The following is a 17,768-nucleotide window of genomic DNA, read 5'->3' as shown; positions in this document are numbered from 1 at the left end:
TAAGAACGAATCATCACAAGCTAAATAAATGGCTGTCTGAAGCCACTAAGATTTGGCATGGTTTGTTACACAGTGTCACTTGTGGTAACAACTAACTGATACAGAGCATGAGACCAGTTTCACCAGCCTTGAACTTTCTGGGGACAGACCAGGCAGCTAGCGTGAGAATCTGTCCCTCTCCGGGTCTGGGTCAACTGGGGTATGAGGACGCACTCTTCAGCAGCAAACATTTCTTTCTTTCAAATCAAAGAGAAAATCCCCAAACACAGAGGCAAGAAATAACCCAGGTTCACACAATTCTGTTTATATATATTTTCTCTATATATAGACACGACTCTTCAGTAAACAGTAATAAGATATGTTGGCAACAATGAGAAAAGGTGAGCACTCCATAGATAAAACGACTCCCACGCATTTGATTCGGGGACGCAAGGACACACACACAATGTACAGAGACCCAAACAAACACAGTAAGCCAAATAAATAAGCATTGTTTCAAATCACAACCACGACGTTCTCTGGAACACCATGAGAGAAGGCAGAGAAGACATCTTGTGCTGTACTTTCAGACCGGTCTGTCAAAAAATAAATACGAATCGAAAGGTCTAGGACCTGGGTCTTGCTAAAATAACATCCTCTGTAGTGAAGAGTTGAATGGCAAAATAAAACTCTTATCTAGAGGGAAATTTCATACATGATCACCCGTCTCGGGAAGGCAGAGGGCCAGAGCGGGGAGAAGAAACTTGCACAGAGCGCTCTTCGGAAGCGAGGTCCATCTCTCATCCATCCCACCCAGGACACCCCACTCGGGAGGAAGTTCTGATGCAGCCGAAAGTGCTGGGTCCAAGGGAAGCGCCTTCGCAAGCACGCCAGGCAGGGACTGCTCCCCTTCCTGGTTTGCTCAGGATGGGAGGACTGATGCGGCCCCTCTGTCAAGGTTTCAATGTGCTTGATGAGTCTCCTCTCCTCTTCAAAATCCTACCTGCCATTCTTGGGAAGAGCATCCTTCTGGGACTCTCTCTGTTTCTCCTGACTCTGGTCCGTTCTCTGAAGCAGAGAAGGGCTGGCACGATTGCTCTCCCGGGAAGACATGTAGGCAGGGTAAACTAGCTCACCTAGGGTCTGTTTAGGGGGTTGGTGACCCTTTGTGTGAAGACATGGAGGGGACCATTTCCAGGCTGGGCTGTGACCCGGATGCCAGTTCATTGGCTCATTTTTTTTTTCCCCCCAAGGAGAATACCCGCCACACCCTACCCTGGCCAGCCTCTGTCCTCTTCTCTTCCCTTTGTCCTGAGTAAGCAAGGGCACTTAAGGAAATGCCAGCCTCCTTGAACAAGTGGCTTGCACCAACACACACCTTCCAAGCTTCTGGAACTCCGGACCCAATGTAGGAAGGAGAGGCGAGGTCCTCCCCAGGATGAGAGGAAGGGGATGTGGGCTCTGCCCTGCCTGGAGCAAGGGCTCTGAGCAGGACCATAAAGAGGCCTGTCTCAAGCTTACAGACCCTTCTCACAGCCTTTTGTTGAAAGAAGAAAAAAGTCTCTCCCAGGGCCAGGGTGAGGAGGAAAAGATGAGAAAACACAACTGAAATCCCCGCTCCCAGGAGAGATGTGCAGAGGACCCCATGTGCCTTTTCTGAATGGGGGAGTCTCAGGACACAGGTGGCTCAGATACAAAGAAAGTGGGAAGGGAGAAACACTTGCAGTCCCTCCTCCAAGCCAGTGGCTCTCAAATGGGGGGGCTACCTGGCAATGTCTGGAGAAGTTCTGGATGTCATAAGGTGGGGGGGTGGGGCCTGGGGGGCGGAGGGCGCTACTGGCATCTAGCAGGGAGAGGCCAGAGATGCTGCTCAACCCCCGACAGGGTTGAGGGCACAGGGCAGCATCCTTCATAGAAGAATTGAGCAGCAGAGCAGTGATCTGCTCCCAGCCACACTCTGGAACATCTCCAAAGGCCCCTTCAGAGCTCAGAGGCAGCCCCAGACCTCTCCTATACCCGTTTCCGAAAAGTTCCCAACCCAAGTCTCATCGGACAAGACAGCTTGGAGGGATGGGAGCGAAAGGGGAGGAGACCTTGCTGGAGACCACGAACAGAGATGCTCCTCTGCCCACCAACAACCCCCAACTCCCGCCAGGGAGAAATCCCAGGCTTGGGCGATCTTTGGTCAAACAAGAAAACGTAAGGCTGAACCGCAGGGGCAACCCCTCCACCCCACCTGCCCAGCGGCCAAAGTTGGGGTGATTTCTCTTTGCACAGAAGTCCATGCTCGGGAACAGACGTCAGGACCTCGCTCCCCGGGCGGCTGGGAGGAGAAGCAGGCGGGACAGGCGGGTGGGCGGGCGGTGACGCAGCCCTCACTTGTTCTCAATCAGGGTCTGCACCTTGTACACGAGGTCCCGGGCCAGCTTCAGGACCTGTTTTGTGTTGTGTCGCTCGGCCATCTCTGCAAGAGCGGAAGGCAGAATCACATGAGCCTTCTCTTTGTCTATCCTTGGGCCACACTTCCAGCAGAGACCCTGAGAGGTCTCTGGGGCACCCCCATCCCCATCATCAACTGGCATCAACCCCAGAGTGGCTCTGGAAGCACAGACTTTGGGGACGGCCTGTGACTCCAGACCTCAGTTTCCTCATCTGTGAAATGGGAACCATAACAGCACCTACTTCACGAGGTTACTGTGAGATCAAACGGGATGAAGTGTGTTTGTTTAAAAACTGTGTGTCTGTGTGTGTTTAAAAAATGTTCGGTCTTCTCACCATCCTCCTACAGACACAATGACTGGGCACCTTTTAAGAAAGCAATGTTGGGCACACGGTGGATGCTTCAAAGCAGAGAGGAAAGGAAGCAACAGGAGGAGATGGGAAGGGGAGGGGAGAAAGCACAAATAGCCATTTTTGTCAGGAATAACACTCAATGATCAGCTCTTTGAAAAATAAAAATCCTAAATTTAGACATTTGTCATAAAGAAATCACCCAGTAGGAGAGAAAGACACTAAGACCATGGTTCCCAAATTGGGTGCCGAGAGTACCACTGTGAACTCATGGCAGTTTGGGGGGAAATACAGCGATCCTCCACATGTGTTGAACACCGCATAAACTGCTAACGGGAGTGAGTGAGTTTGCAATTTGCGCTCCTATCAATGGCTTTATAGCTTTGCAGAAAAACCAAGTTTTCAGCAAGCAGTTGCCATGATAAAAGTTTCATGTGAAAATCACTATGGAAAAGGAAGTGAAGGCGGTGAGTTCAAACTGGTTCCAAAATCTGAGCAGTTGGGCAAAGTCCAACAGGTGAGCACACCCATTAGAAACTACTTGTTTAAATAACAGTTCAGTTCAGTTCAGTCGCTCAGTCGTGTCCGACTCTTTGCAACCCCTCGACTCTTTGCGACCCCATGAATCGCAGCACGCCAGGCCTCCCTGTCCATCACCAACTCCCAGAGTTCACTCAGACTCGCGTATAAAATATATTTTTTTCTTTTGACTTCCATGTGCTATTTTTTCAAATGGCTACTAAGTTGTTAGGATAGATATACTTACTAGGTGGTTTGGACTTAATTATCCAATAGTCACTGAATAGTCTGGGATGCCATGAAAATTTCACAGAGACACTAGAGGCGCTATGAACTAAGAAAGTTTGAGAACCTCCATGCTAAGATATGAATTACTTTGAGTTTTCAGGTACAACCTCAAACCAAAACCAATGTAGATGTTAAACTAGAAAGGATGGTTCAGTAAGTTATGAACAGGTGCTTGAGGTATATTCTGCTTTCTCAAAAATTATTATATGGAAAATGGTTTTAAAAATATCAAGTGGAAAAAAGCCTAGATGCAACTCAATTCTGTGATGGTTGTTGTTTAGTCGCTAAGTCGTGTCCAGCTCTTTGCAACCCCATGGACTGCAGCCCACCAGGCTTCTCTGTCCATGGGATTTCCCAGGCAAGAATACTGGAGTGGGTTGCCATTTCCTTCTTGAGGGGATCTTCCTGACCCAGGGATTGTCTCTGGGTGTCTCCTGCATTGGCAGGTAGATTCTCTATAGCTTAGCCACCATATACATAAGTTTGGAAAAGACTGAATGAAAAAATAAACATTTTTAAATGAACCTGTTAAGTGCAACATGGTTTTCTGGGTCGGATCCTAGAGCAGAAAAAGGACATTGGTTAAAAACCAAATGAAATCAAGTAAGTCTAGTTTAGTTGATAGTACTATATCAGCATTAATTTCTTTGTTGTGATACATGTATGAGGATCAGGTAACATATTAATATTAGCAGCTGCTGCGTTACAGGTACAGGAAACTCTCTGTACTATCTTTCAAATTTTTTCTAATAATGATTTTAATTATTATATATTATTTAAATATAAAATATATTAATAATAATAACTAACAGTGTTTCCAGTGTAAGGTCATCACTGGTGGCTTTTTTCTTTTTTTTGCTTTATCCAAAACCTTCTTTAGTTTAAGGAGATGTTTTAATAGTGATAATAGCAACAGCTTCTTTTTTTTTTTTTTTTAACAGCTTCTATTCAAAGCAACAGTTATGAGCCAAGTGCCACGTGACTGATGGCCCTGACATCCCTGTGGTCTCATTTAATCCTCCTGACATCTCTGTGATGGAGGTGTCAGTACCATTTTATTCCCAAGGAATCTGAAGCCCGGAGATGTGAAGTCACTTGCCCAAGGTCACACACCTCCCGGGTGGCAAGACTGTGCCTTTTTCATGCCACCTTCCTGTGTCTGCTTTCCCTCCACACGTCAGCCCTCTGAAGCAGACACCCTCCGTCCTGTTCCCAGGTGAGGAACAGATGTTTAGAGAAAGGGGAAGTGACATGTCTACGGCACAGCTCGCTCCCAGCAGAGACAAGATCGGCCCCTGAGCCTGATGTCAACACCTAGGCCCCTTCGGCCAGATCCCTGAGAGAAACACACGTGGAGCACTCAGCATTACAAGATGTCAACTCATCCACTGGGAAATAGCCACCGGAGGTGGGCAGAAGCCTCCTCCGTCCCCTTCATCTTGAATCAATCTCAGGGACTCTGCATCCATCCCTCTCCAGGACCCAGGAAGGGGCCCTCCAGAAGCCTGCCCCCTTCGGATGAGACCCTGATTACGTGGGTACCGTTAAAAAATTTGATGATGTCTGTGAAATCCATGTTGTTCTCCAAGATGATGTCACGGTAGACCTCCACCAGCGCCAGCGCGATGAACAGGACGTAGTGGGCGGATGAGACGTGTTTGGCTGCCCAGATGGTCTCCCAGACGGAGAAGACGTCGTCATAGATGAGTTCTGCCAAGACACCAACAGACACGCATGCCCAGGGAGAGTCCCCCACGGAGCTCACAGCGCTGCCCTCCCTCGAGAAGGGGCCCAGGCCAGCCGTGCTCTGTGCTTCTGTCCTGGGGCAGCAGACAGAGCTCAGGCCAGGACGTGGGAGACCTGGGCACCGTCATTTGACAGCAGCCTCAGTTTCCCCTTTCTGTGGAATAGGCTGGGCACACTAGGGGGGTTGCATGTTTCCAGCTCCGATACCCTGTGAGTGGAAGAGCTGCGCACGTGCAGATTTAGTTTTCCTTGACCTGTCCCTGCCCTGACCCTGGGCCGGTGTCCTGCTCTCTGCCTGCACCCTCCAGCTCCTCGAGCACCCGAGGGGTACCTCCCCTTCCCCCTGCAGCCAGGCAGAGTCGGCTGCTGCTTCTGGGTCTAGTAAAGAGAGACGACAGAGTAAGGATGAAGAGTAAGGCTTCCTGTGTCCAATAAAAATCAGTCTGAATCCTGGCTCCATCGCTTATGAGCAAGGTGACCTTGGGCCAGTTACTTCCCCTCCATGAGCCCTTCCTTTTCCACATCTGAAAGCGTGGTGATGTTCGTGGCGGAGGTTGCCAGCTCTTTCTCCAGGGGAATCTTCCCGACCCAGGAATCAGACCTGAGTCTCCAGCATCGATAGGCAGATTCTTTACCACTGAGTCACCAGGGAACTTCGCATGGTGTGATACCAGTAGTATTAAAGGACTGAAGAGACTTTCCTGGTGGTCCAGTGGTTAGGCGTCTGCTTTGCGATGCAGGGGACACAGATTCAACCCCTGTTTGGGGAACTAAGATCCCACAAGCTCTTGCACTGCAATGAGGAGCCTGCGCACTGCAACAAAAGATCCCACGTGTCGCAACTAAGACTCAAAACAGTCATATAAACAGATACAGAAATAAATATTTTTTAAAAATAAAGGGCTGAGGAAATAATACATAGAAATGGCTCAGCACAGTGCCTGGCCCTTAATAAACACTTTTATACAGGTTAGGGGATTCCCAGGTGGCTCAGTGATAAAGAATCAGTCTGCCAATGCAGGAGACTCAGGAGACCCGGGTTGGATCCCTGGGTCAGGAAAATCCCCTAGAGGAGGAAATGGCACCCCACTCCAGTATTCTTGCTGGGAAAATCCTGTGGACAGAGGAGCCTGGTGGGCTACAGTCCCTGGGGTCGCAGAGAGTTGGACACGACTGGACAATTGCGCACATATGTATGCATAGAGGTTAAATATTATTACCAGCATTATCCCAAATTGGTATGATAGCAATGCACTGTGTCAGACATCATTTCTCAGTCACATGGGAAAGATACTCCACGGGCTTCAGAGTTCTTGGCCTCTGATAAGCCGCTTAACAGAATGATAGGGAACTGGGCTTGGGTAGAGAGACGGGGGCTCAGATCCTGGCTCTATTATGGCTAGGTCTGAATTTAGTTCTTCTCAGCCTTAGTTTCCTCATCTGTAAAATGGGGATTGTGACAACACCTACTACACAGTGTCTCTGCAAGATAAGGTAGGTAAATTGTAGTCAGAACTCAACAAATAGGTGTTACTCTCATCCAGTGGCTTTGCCCCAACACTTCCCAGCCTCACTGCTGTGGTATCTTGTCCCCCTGGGATTCTGCTACAAAGAGTCTGGGAACAAGGTCCCAGTTGGAAGTGTGTACCTCGCTTGAAATCCAGCAGGAACCAGCGGTAGCAGAAGTAGAAATGAGTGTAGTCCCCATTCTGATGCATCAACTCAAAGAGCTCTGAGTCCAGGATCTGTCAGAGGAAGAAAGAAAGGCATCAAGCCTCCCCGGCAAAGGCTGGGCCAGGGGGGACAGTCGAATCAATGACGCTACGTCCCCATACCAGACACCGCACAGCCCTTAACAACCGGGTGGAGTTTAAAAATGGCCAAAGAATCTGAAGCGGAAATCAGTCTGACGCAACCTAAGCCAGTCTTTCTCTAAAGAAGATATGCAAATAACCAATATGCACAGGAACCATGCTTACCATCATTAGTAATTAGGAAAATGCCATAACGAGCTACTATTTCATGCCCACTAGGGTGGCTATAATAAAAGTGACAGACAACAAAGGGCGGGGAGGATGTCGAGAAACTGGAACCCTCGTGTGTTGCTGGTGGATGTAAAATGGTGCAGCTGCAGTTTTACTTGTAGGTATATCCCCAACAAAAATGAAAACCTACGTCCACACAGAGACTTACACATGAAAGCACACAACGGCGTTCTTCATAATAGCCAAAAGGTGTAAACACCCCAAGTATCCATCAGAGGACGAATGGGTGCATAAAATTGGTCTATCCGTGCAATGGAATATTCAGCAGTAGAAGGAATGGCGTATCGATACGTGCTGCAACAGGGACAGGCCTTGTCAACATTATGCTAAGGGGAAAAAGCCAGACACGAAAAGCCACGTATTGTGTGACTCTGTTTACGTGAAACGTCCAGAACAGGTAAATCTACAGAGACAGAAAGTAGGCTAGTGGCCACCAGGAGCAGGGGAGAGGGGTTGCTGTCAGCGGTGCTGGTGTTTGTCGTTGTTTAGCTGCTAAGTCATGTCTAACTCTTTGGCGATTGAATGGACCCGCCAGGCTTCTCCGTCTCTGGGACTTCCCAGGCAAGAATACTGGGAAGTGAAACTCGCTCAGTTGTATTCGACTCTTTGCGACCCCGTGGACTATATAGTTCATGGGATTCTCCCAGTAAGAATACTGGAGTGGGTAGCCGTTCCCTTCTCCAGGGGATCATTCCAACCCAGGGAACGAACCCAGGTCTTCCGCATTGCAGGCGGATTCTTTACCAGCTGATTTCCTTCTCCAGGGGATCTTCCCGACCCAGGGATCAATCCTGCGTCTCCTATGTTGGTAGGTGGATTCTCTACCACTGAGCCATCAGGGAAGCTCAGGGGATAGAGATTCTTTTTCAGAGTGATGAAAGTGTTCTGAAATTAGATAGTGATGATGATTTCACACCTGTGACTATTCTAAAAACCAATGAATCAAACATTTTTTAAAAGCAAATTTTACAATATATGAATTTATCTCAATAAAGCTCTGCACGTGTGTCTGTGTGTGTGACAGAAAGAGAGAGAGAGAAATATACTCAAATATTTCTTTGCAGTCTGGAGGAGGAAATAGCAACCCACTCCAGTAGTCTTGCCTGGGAAATCCCATGGATAGTGGAGCCTGGCGGGCTACAGTCCGTGGGGTCGCAAAGAGTTGGACACTACTTAGCGACAAAACCACCACCATTTCTCTGTAGAAAAGGACCAAGACCCTCAGTGTCCTGTTAAGGGCAAGGACCGTGTCTTGTTCATCATTGTAGCCACAGTGCCTGGGCCAAGTAAATGCTCAGTAAGAATGAATCCAGTGGAGCTGACTTGAGCTACTGAATAAAGGTTAAGTTGAATTGAATTTTTCAGTTTAACTCAACTGGGCTGAGTGAAGTAGGACTGAGTTACTGAGTTAATTTAAACAAGGAGTGGCTATTAAGTTGGTCTGTGGTCCATTGTGTTGAGCTGGAATAAATTATGTTATGGAGAAGCACAAGGTCACACCTGGATTAGCGACCTCATGTTGGCAAAGTGTGTGTCCATGGCGCCCCCGTGGGGGAAGTTCTGATTCATCCTCTTCATGAGCTCGGTGAAGCAGCTGAAGGCGAGGGCCTCTGGGGAAAGAGTACAGGAGAAAGAGTCAACTCTGCCACTGCCCGGGGCCCCAAAGTGATGGTCCGAGGGTCTGAGCCAGTTCATTAAGTCCACAGGCAAATAAGAAACGTAAGGAAGTGGAGCATATGGATGCGCACCATTTCAAGGGATGCTCGCCAATCTTTCATTATGTACTTCCCACCCGAGAGGTGTTGAAATAGAGCATCCTTTCTTTTAGGAAACAATGGTGACAGCAAATCCTCTGTTTTAAAGATCCCTATTTGCTCTAATAAAAAGTTGACAATATTTGGTCCCAAACGTCTTGAAAAAAATTCTGCGGGGCTCATGAAATTCTCATGTCTGAGAACCACTGCATTAAAATAACAATTGTCAATATTGGAAGGGTGTTTGCAGGTGTTATGCAAAGGAAGGGTCAGATAACTTTGGGAAATGCTACATAGAGAGTGACTATACATACGAAGGAAAAAAACAGGCTCTGAGCACTTCAGTAATTTAAAAGATCTATGCTGGGAATTGCCTGGCGGTCCAGTGGTTCGGGCTCCACGCTTTCCCCACTGAGGGCGTGGGTTCAGCCCCTGCTCCTGTGGCCGGGACTCCACACTTGCACCAATGAGGGTGTGGATTCACTCCCTGGTTGGGGAACTGCTAAGATCCTGCAAGCTGCATGGCACGGCCAAAAAAAAAAAAAAAAAAAAAAAATCCGTTTCATACTGTTCAACCCAGTGTTTAAAGAATAATTTGAAAACAGTACCTATTTTCTCTTAACGCCAAGTAGCTTTAGAGAAAGTTATGAGAAGGTTACCCAAGTCACCACAGAATCTTGTTCATTTTCTTTATTTTTCAGAACAGTTTAGATTTACAGAAAAACTGAAAAGAGTGTAGAGTTTCCATATACCTCACACCTAGTTCCCCCCATTACTGACATCTCCCATTAATAGGTACATTTGTTACAATTAATGACCTACTTATGATACATAATTAACTCAAGCCCATAGTTTTTTTTACCTTTTGGCCTTTGCCGTTCCAAGAACTCATCTAAGAACTACATTATATACAGCTGTCATCTCTCCTTCGGCTCCTCTTGGCTATAGCTGTGACTCAGACCTTCTTTGTTGTTGGTGACCCTGATGGTTATGAAGAGTGCAGACCAGGTGTTCTACAGGATGCGTCTCTATTGGAATTTGTCTGGTGTTTTTCTCATGATAAGATTGGGGTTATGGGTTATTGTGAGAAAGACCACGTGGGTAAGGTGCCGCTTGCATCATGTCACATCAAGGGGGTACAGTTTTGATGTGACTGAGGACGGCGGATGACCTTGGCCACCTGCCAGAGGAGGTGTCTTCTCCACTGCAGAGCTTCTCTTTCGCCTCCCACCCTCTTCTGCAGAGAACTTTCTGGAAAGAAGTCACTATGCTCAGCTCTAAGAGTTGGGAGTTATACTTCTCATTTTTAAACAGTTTTATTGAGGCTTGCCCACCGTGCGAATTCACTCTTAAAATTCACTCTTTTAAATGTACTGGGTTGGCCAAAAAGTTTGCTTGGGTTTTTCTGTACAATGTTCTGTATGACGTTACAGAAAAATCCGGGCAAAATTCTTGGCCAACCCAACACAATTCAGTGGTTTTAGAATAGTCAGAGTTGCAAACCATCATCTCTATCTAATCTCGAGACATTTTCATCACCCCCAAAAGGCACTACATATTGGCAGGCATCACCTATCTTCCTCTCCTCACAGTGCCTGTCAACCATGAGTCTATTTTCCGTCTCTACAGATTTGCCCTTTCTGGAAGCAACCTTACCATGATGTTGCTAATGTGCCCAGCTTCTCAAATGTTCCTGAAGCCAGTTTTCGTACCTTACTGGTTTCCTCATTAATACACTGAATAAAATCTTTGTTCACTTTATTTGTATGTGAGAGTCATGTAACCTTTTAAAAATCATATTTTATTGGTTCTGAAGGTCATCCACTGAGCTGTTTGAGGGGATTAATCCAGTGGAGACAAATTAAGTCCACTTGCCTGCACATCTTTCCTTGGTTTCTGAAGTGAGTTTTGGGTGGCATCAGAGCTTGAACTTTTCTAGCCCTCTAGTTCTTTTTTTTTTTTTTCTATTGATATTATATACTTGTTTTTATTTCCAGTTTGTATACCTTCAACAAATTAATCTGACTTGGTGATAGCAATGGTTGGGGATTTGCTTTTATAGTTAACTATCTGGTGAGTTCTGTTGGGTGTATAATGAAAGTCTTTTCTCCCTTGGGTGAGAAATAACAAAGAATCCAATTTTATGGTCTTTTTTCTTTTTTGCTTTGTTTCCTTTTGGGGGATCTGTTTGTCTATTTGCAATCTCAGATCAATTAAGAATCACATGCTCACTGGAAGAAAAATGACTCAATTTTTGTGTTTCGGGCTCACTACATTCAGCAACATTTTAAAGTTTTTGGCGTACAAATCTTGTACTTCTGTTAAATTTATTCATAAATATTTTACTCTTCTAGAGGCTACTGCAGATGGAATTGCTTTTCTGTTCTCATTTTTAGATTGTTCGTTGCAATAGTATAGAAATATAACTGACTTCTGTATAAGTCCTATATCCTACAACCTTGCTGAACTTATTAGTTCTAATACTTTTTTGACTCCTTAGGATTTTCTGTATGCAAGATCATGCCATCTGCAAATATAGATGGTTTTATTTCCTTTCCAATCTGGATGTCTTTATTCCTTTTTCTTCAGTAATTGTTCAGGATAGAGCCTTTTGTGGCAGAAGTGGACATCTTTGTCATACTGTTGATCTTAGGTGAGAGGTATTCAGAATTTTGTTGACATTACTTTGTCAACAAAGGTCCGTCTAGTCAAGGCTATGGTTTTTCCAGTGCGCATGTATGGATATGAGAGTTGGACTATAAAGAAAGCTGAGCGCCAAAGAATTGATGCTTTTGAACTGTGGTGTTGGAGAGGACTCTTGCAAGTCCCTTGGACTGCAAGGAAATCCAACCAGTCCATCCTAAAGGAGATCAGTCCTGGGTGTTCATTGGAAGGACTGATGTTGAAGCTGAAACTTCAATACTTTGGCCACCTGATGCGAAGAGCTGATTCATTTGAAAAGACCCTGACACTGGGAAAGATTGAGGGCAGGAGGAGAAGGGGACAATAGAGGATGAGATGGTTGGATGGCATCACCGACTCAATGGACATGGGTTTGGGTGGACTCCGGGATTTGGTGATAGACAGAGAGGCCTGGCGTGCTGTGGTTCATGGGGTCACAAAGAGTTGGACACAAATGAGTGACTGAACTGAACTGATTCAGAATTTCATCACTGAGTATTAGTTGTGGGTTTTTCAGAGATGTCTTTTATCATGTTGAGTAAGTTCTCTTTTGTTCTGAGCTTGCCGAATTTTTTTTTTTTTTATGAAAGGCTGAATTTTGTCTGATGACATGATCATGTGACCTTCTTCCTTTATTCCATGAATGTAGTGAATTGCACTGATTGAATTTCATATATTGAGTCGGCCTTGCCTTCCTGGGATAAATCCCATTTGATCACAATATATAATCCTTTTAATATCTTGATGGATTCAGTTTGCTAGTGTTTTCTTGAGGATTTTTACCTTGATTTCATAAAGGATATTGGTCTGTGATTTTCTTTTCTTGTGATGTCTTTGTCTGGTATTGCTATCCGGGTACCAATAGGGCCTCATATAAGGACTGCACCATAGGATGAGTTGAGAAGCGTTCCCTCCTCTTCTATGTTTTAGAAGAGTTTATGAAGTGTTGGCATTCATTTTTTATAAAGTGTTTGGTAGCATTCACCAGTGAAGCCATCTGGGCCTGAGATTTCCTTTGTTTTCATTCATGTTTATATAACCAGTGGCTAGCAAGAGCTTGGATGGGTGTCAGGCACCTGGAAATAAGTGTTGGTCAATGTAGAATAAAAGAACTTTTTATTTCACCAAGACCTTGATGTGTTCACTGGACAGGTCTTCTGAACCCTGGCACTGCCTCAGTTTATGGGGTTGGAAAGTGAGGTTATCCTTTCTTCTCTGTCATGAGAAGGAAGCCACATCCCCAGGCCGAGGGCAGGGAGGGTACACTCACCATCATCCAGGATGACCAGCAGTGGGGCCAGGAGGTCACACATGCCCTGGACATAGCCGACCTCAATGTGCTGCCAGATGTAGCTGCAAGAGACACACAGGACGGCCAGTGATAGCGCCCACAGTCTGCCTCTCCAAACCCACTCCTTCTTTCCTCTCACCCTGCTTTGGCCCCCATCTCTCACCTGGATCAACTTCCTCAACCGCCCGCCTATCCTCCCATCCTGTCTCACTCTCTCCAAGCAGCCTACGCAGTCACCAGGATGACCTTCTTAAAGCTCAGGAACCTTTACAGGCTCTTCACTGCCTCACCGGGCAATGTCCAGACTCCTTCACTGGGGGTGCCAGGCATCTATTGCTTCCTCCCAATCCCCCTTCACAGTCTCACACTTCTCAGGACTTCTTCCCTTCCCGCTGCACTGAGGTACTTACCTCTGTACAAACAGAGTACACATTCACGCGCCTGTATTTTTGCCTGAGCTGTTCCCTCTGCCTGGCATTCTCATCTGCTTCTTAATAATCATGACTACTGTTTACTGAGCATTCACTGTATGCTCTGTCCACTATATATGTATTTATCACTCAATTCTCAAACTAATCATATGGAAAAGCTACTATCATTATCGCAGTTCACGGGAATGCACAGAGAATAACGGGAATAAAGCACAGAGAATTAAGTGACATGCGCTGAGTCACACACCTCATAATGAACAGCAGAGAAAGGATTTGAATCCGGGGGGCCTCACTCCATTGTGTGTGCTCCCCAGTGCCTGCACCTGCGCCGCCCATCACCCATCTCCGACAGACAGCCCCGCCCCCCGCCCCGGCCACCTGCACATGATGTTCCGCAGCTTCTCTAGGTTGGCGGGCGTGAAGTACCAGTAGTTGCGGTCACACCTCTGCACGTCCTTCTCGATGCGGTGCAGGTTCACCGTGTACAGGTCCAGCAGCTCTGGCTGCGGGCCCCCAGGAGGGGAGGGAAAGAACAGTCACACCCAGCTCCTCACAGGGAAGGAAAGAACAGTCACACCCCAGCTCCTCAGAGGGGAGGAAGAACAGTCACACCGCAGCTCCTCAGAGGGGAGGAAGAACAGTCACACCCCAGCTCCTCAGAGGGGAGGAAGAACAGTCACACCCCAGCTCCTCACAGGGAAGGAAAGAACAGTCACACCCCAGCTCCTCAGAGGGGAGGAAGAACAGTCACACCCCAGCTCCTCAGAGGGGAGGAAGAACAGTCACACCCAGCTCCTCACAGGGAAGGAAAGAACAGTCACACCCCAGCTCCTCAGAGGGGAGGAAGAACAGTCACACCCCAGCTCCTCAGAGGGGAGGAAGAACAGTCACACCCCAGCTCCTCAGAGGGGAGGAAAGAAGTCACACCCCAGCTCCTCACAGGGGAGGGAAAGAACAGTCACACCCAGCTCCTCAGAGGGGAGGAAGAACAGTCACACCCCAGCTCCTCACAGGGGAGGGAAAGAACAGTCACACCCCAGCTCCTCACAGGGGAGGGGAAGAACTTTTACCTCACAGGGGAGGGAAAGAACTTTTATACCCCAGCTCCTCACAGGAGAGGGAAAGAACAGTCACACCCCAGCTCCTCACAGGGGAGGGAAAGAACTGTTCCACCCCAGCTCCTCACAGGGAAGGAAAGAATAGTTACACCACAGCTCCTCACAGGGGAGGAAAGAAGTCACATCCAGCTCCTCAGAGGGGAGGAAGAACAGTCACACCCCTAGCTCCTCACAGGGGAGTAAAAGAACTTTTATACCACAGCTCCTCACAAGGGAGGGAAAGAACTTTTATACTCCAACTCCTCACAGGAAAGGGAAAGAACAGTCACACCCCAGCTCCTCAGAGGGGAGGAAAGAAGAGTCACACCCCAGCTCCTCACAGGGGAGGGAAAGAAGAGTCACACCCCAGCTCCTCACAGGGGAGGGAAAGAACTTTTATACCCCAGCTCCTCACAGGAGAGGGAAAGAACAGTCACACCCCAGCTCCTCACAGGGGAGGGAAAGAAGTCACACCCCAGCTCCTCCAGGGGAGGGAAAGAACAGTCACACCCCAGCTCCTCACAGGAGAGGGAAAGAACAGTCACACCTTAGCTCCTCACAGGGGAGGGAAAGAACTGTTCCACCCCAGCTCCTCACAGGGGAGGAAAGAACAGTTACACCCCAGCTCCTCAGAGGGGCACTCTTCCACAGTCTCTCTCCTCCTCCTCCTAGCCCTGTCCTGCCATCACTGAGAAAACTTCCTCTATCTGGACCAGTCAGATGTCTCACTTTATTTTTTGTTGATGCTGTTTCCTGAGAAGGCCTCTTTCATTTTGTCTGACGAAAATTCTCTTCACTTTTTTCTCACAATCCTATGAGGTTTATAGAATTATTATCCTCATTTTATATGAGAAGAAAGTAAGATCAAGATATATATATATATGTGTGTATGTGTGTGTGTGTATATATATATATATATATATATATGCTACAATATACATGTAACATGGAGAAGGCAATGGCACCCCACTCCAGTACTCTTGCCTGGAAAATCCCATGGACGAGGAACCTGGTAGCCTGCAGTCCATGGGGTCGCGAAGAGTCGGACATGACCGAGCGACTTCACTTTGACTTTTCACTTTCATGCATTGGAGAAGGAAATGGCAACCCACTCCAGTATTCTTGCCTAGAGAATCCCAGGGATGGGGGAGCCTGGTGGGCTGCCGTCTATGGGGTCGCACAGAGTTGGACACGACTGAAGCAACTTAGCAGCAGTAGCAGCAGCATAAATGTAACAAACCAATTAAAAAAACAAATGAAAACACTTTTAGGAAAAACAAAATTTTTTGCAGGAAAACATGCAATTTAATATGCATTATATTGCTATAATGATATAAACAAAGATCAATCACTTAACTAAAATTATTGTGACTATAGTGGATGGATGGGGAGTGGGATGGTTTCACTTGTGTGGTAAGGGTGTGCAGGTAGGGAAGGAAGAAGACTGAAACCTCTTCCTCCATAATGGGGAGTCAACAGGCAATATCTAAAACTGAAGAAAAGCAAAAAATATCAAGCAGTAGCAATACAAGTATATTATTTACAGACATGAGGGTAAACACCAGATAATTTGGGTGGAATAAGTCATTACTACTGCCTCGGGTGATGAAATTCCAGTTGAGCTATTTCAAATCCTGAAAGATGATGCTGTGAAAGTGCTGCACTCAATATGCCAACAAATTTGGAAAACTCAGCAGTGGCCATAGGACTGGAAAAGGTCAGTTTTCATTCCAATCCCAAAGAAAGGCAATGTCAAAGAATGGTCAAACTACCGCACAATTGCACTCATCTCACACACTAGTAAAATAATGCTTAAAATTCTCCAAGCCAGTCTTCAGTAATATGTGAACCGTGAACTTGAGATGTTCAAGCTGGTTTTAGAAAAGGCAGAGGAACCAGAGATCAAATTGCCAACATCCGCTGGATCATGGAAAAAGCAAGAGAGTTCCAGAAAAACATCTATTTCTGCTTGATTGACTATGCCAAACCTTTGACTATGTGGATCACAATAAACTGTGGAAAATTCTGAGACAGATGGGAATACCAGACCACCTGACCTGCCTCTTGAGAAACCTATATGCAGGTCAGGAAGCAACAGTTAGAACTAGACATGGAACAACAGACTGGTTCCAATAGGAAAAGGAGTACGTCAAGGCTGTATATTGTCACCCTGCTTATTTAATTATGTGCAGAGTACATCATGAGAAATGCTGGGCTGGAGGAAGCACAGGCTGGAATCAAGATTGCCGGGAGAAATATCAATAACCTCAGATATGCAGATGATACCACCTTTATGGCAGAAAGTGAAGATGAACTAAAAAGACTCTTAATGAAAGTGAAAGAGGAGAGTGAAAAAGTTGGCCTAAAGTTCAACATTCAGAAAACGAAGATCACAGCATCTGGTCCCATCACTTCATGGCAAATAGATGGGGAAACAGTGGAAACAGTAGCTGACTTTATTTTTTTGGGCTCCAAAATCACTCCAGATGGTGATTGCAGCCATGAAATTAAAAGACGCTTACTCCTTGGAAGGAAAGTTATGACCAACCTAGACAGCATATTGAAAAGCAGAGACATTACATTGCCAACAAAGGTCTGTCTAGTCAAGGCTATGGTTTTTCCAGTGGTCATGTATGGATGTGAGAGTTGGACTATACAGAAAGGTGAGCACCGAAGAATTGATGCTTTTGAACTGTGGTGTTGGAGAAGACTCTTGAGAGTCCCTTGGACTGAAAGGAGATCCAACCAGTCCATCCTAAAGGAAATCAGTCCTGAATATTCATTGGAAGGACTGATGCTGAAGCTGAAACTCCAATACTTTGGCCACCTGATGTGAAGAGCTGACTCATTTGAAAAGACCCTGATGCTGGGAAAGATTGAGGGCAGGTAGAGAAGGGGACAACAGAGGATGAAATGGGTGGATGGCACCACCAACTCAATGGACATGGGTTTGGGTAGACTCAGGGAGTTGGTGATGGACAGGGAGGCCTGGCATGCTGTGGTTCATGGGGTCGCAAAGAATCGGACATGACTGAGTAACTGAACTGAACTGAACTGCCTCGGGGGAAAGGCAGAGTTGGGCCAGACAACTTTAGGCTTTTGGATCCAGCCTAGTCTGACTGACTCTTTGCGACAGAAATGACAAA

At 46.6% G+C, this 17,768-nt stretch overlaps 1 protein-coding gene across 4 annotated transcripts in view; it reads right to left on the bottom strand.

The window, feature by feature from the left end:
- Positions 1–288: 288 nt before the first annotated feature.
- The window catches only part of SGSM1 (small G protein signaling modulator 1), a 74,795-nt gene continuing 57,315 nt past the window's right edge, over positions 289–17,768 (bottom strand). For 2 of the 4 annotated variants that reach the window (XM_069558288.1, XM_069558290.1), the window contains 6 exons: positions 13,904–14,028; positions 13,074–13,156; positions 8,868–8,977; positions 6,971–7,067; positions 5,119–5,286; positions 289–2,443 (listed from right to left, as the gene is read on the bottom strand). In XM_069558288.1, coding sequence (XP_069414389.1) covers positions 2,355–2,443; positions 5,119–5,286; positions 6,971–7,067; positions 8,868–8,977; positions 13,074–13,156; positions 13,904–14,028 — 672 coding nt within the window. In that variant the 3' untranslated portion in view covers positions 289–2,354. Of the gene's footprint in view, positions 2,444–4,418; positions 5,287–6,970; positions 7,068–8,867; positions 8,978–13,073; positions 13,157–13,903; positions 14,029–17,768 lie in introns of those variants that run through there. The other 2 variants (XM_069558287.1, XM_069558289.1) reach the window with 1 other exon arrangement.

Source organism: Ovis canadensis, chromosome 17, assembly GCF_042477335.2.
Source record: "Ovis canadensis isolate MfBH-ARS-UI-01 breed Bighorn chromosome 17, ARS-UI_OviCan_v2, whole genome shotgun sequence".
NCBI classification, from domain to species: domain Eukaryota; kingdom Metazoa; phylum Chordata; class Mammalia; order Artiodactyla; family Bovidae; genus Ovis; species Ovis canadensis.
Note: the sequence above shows the minus strand (reverse complement) of the source record. Positions and strands in the feature narration are given on the sequence as shown.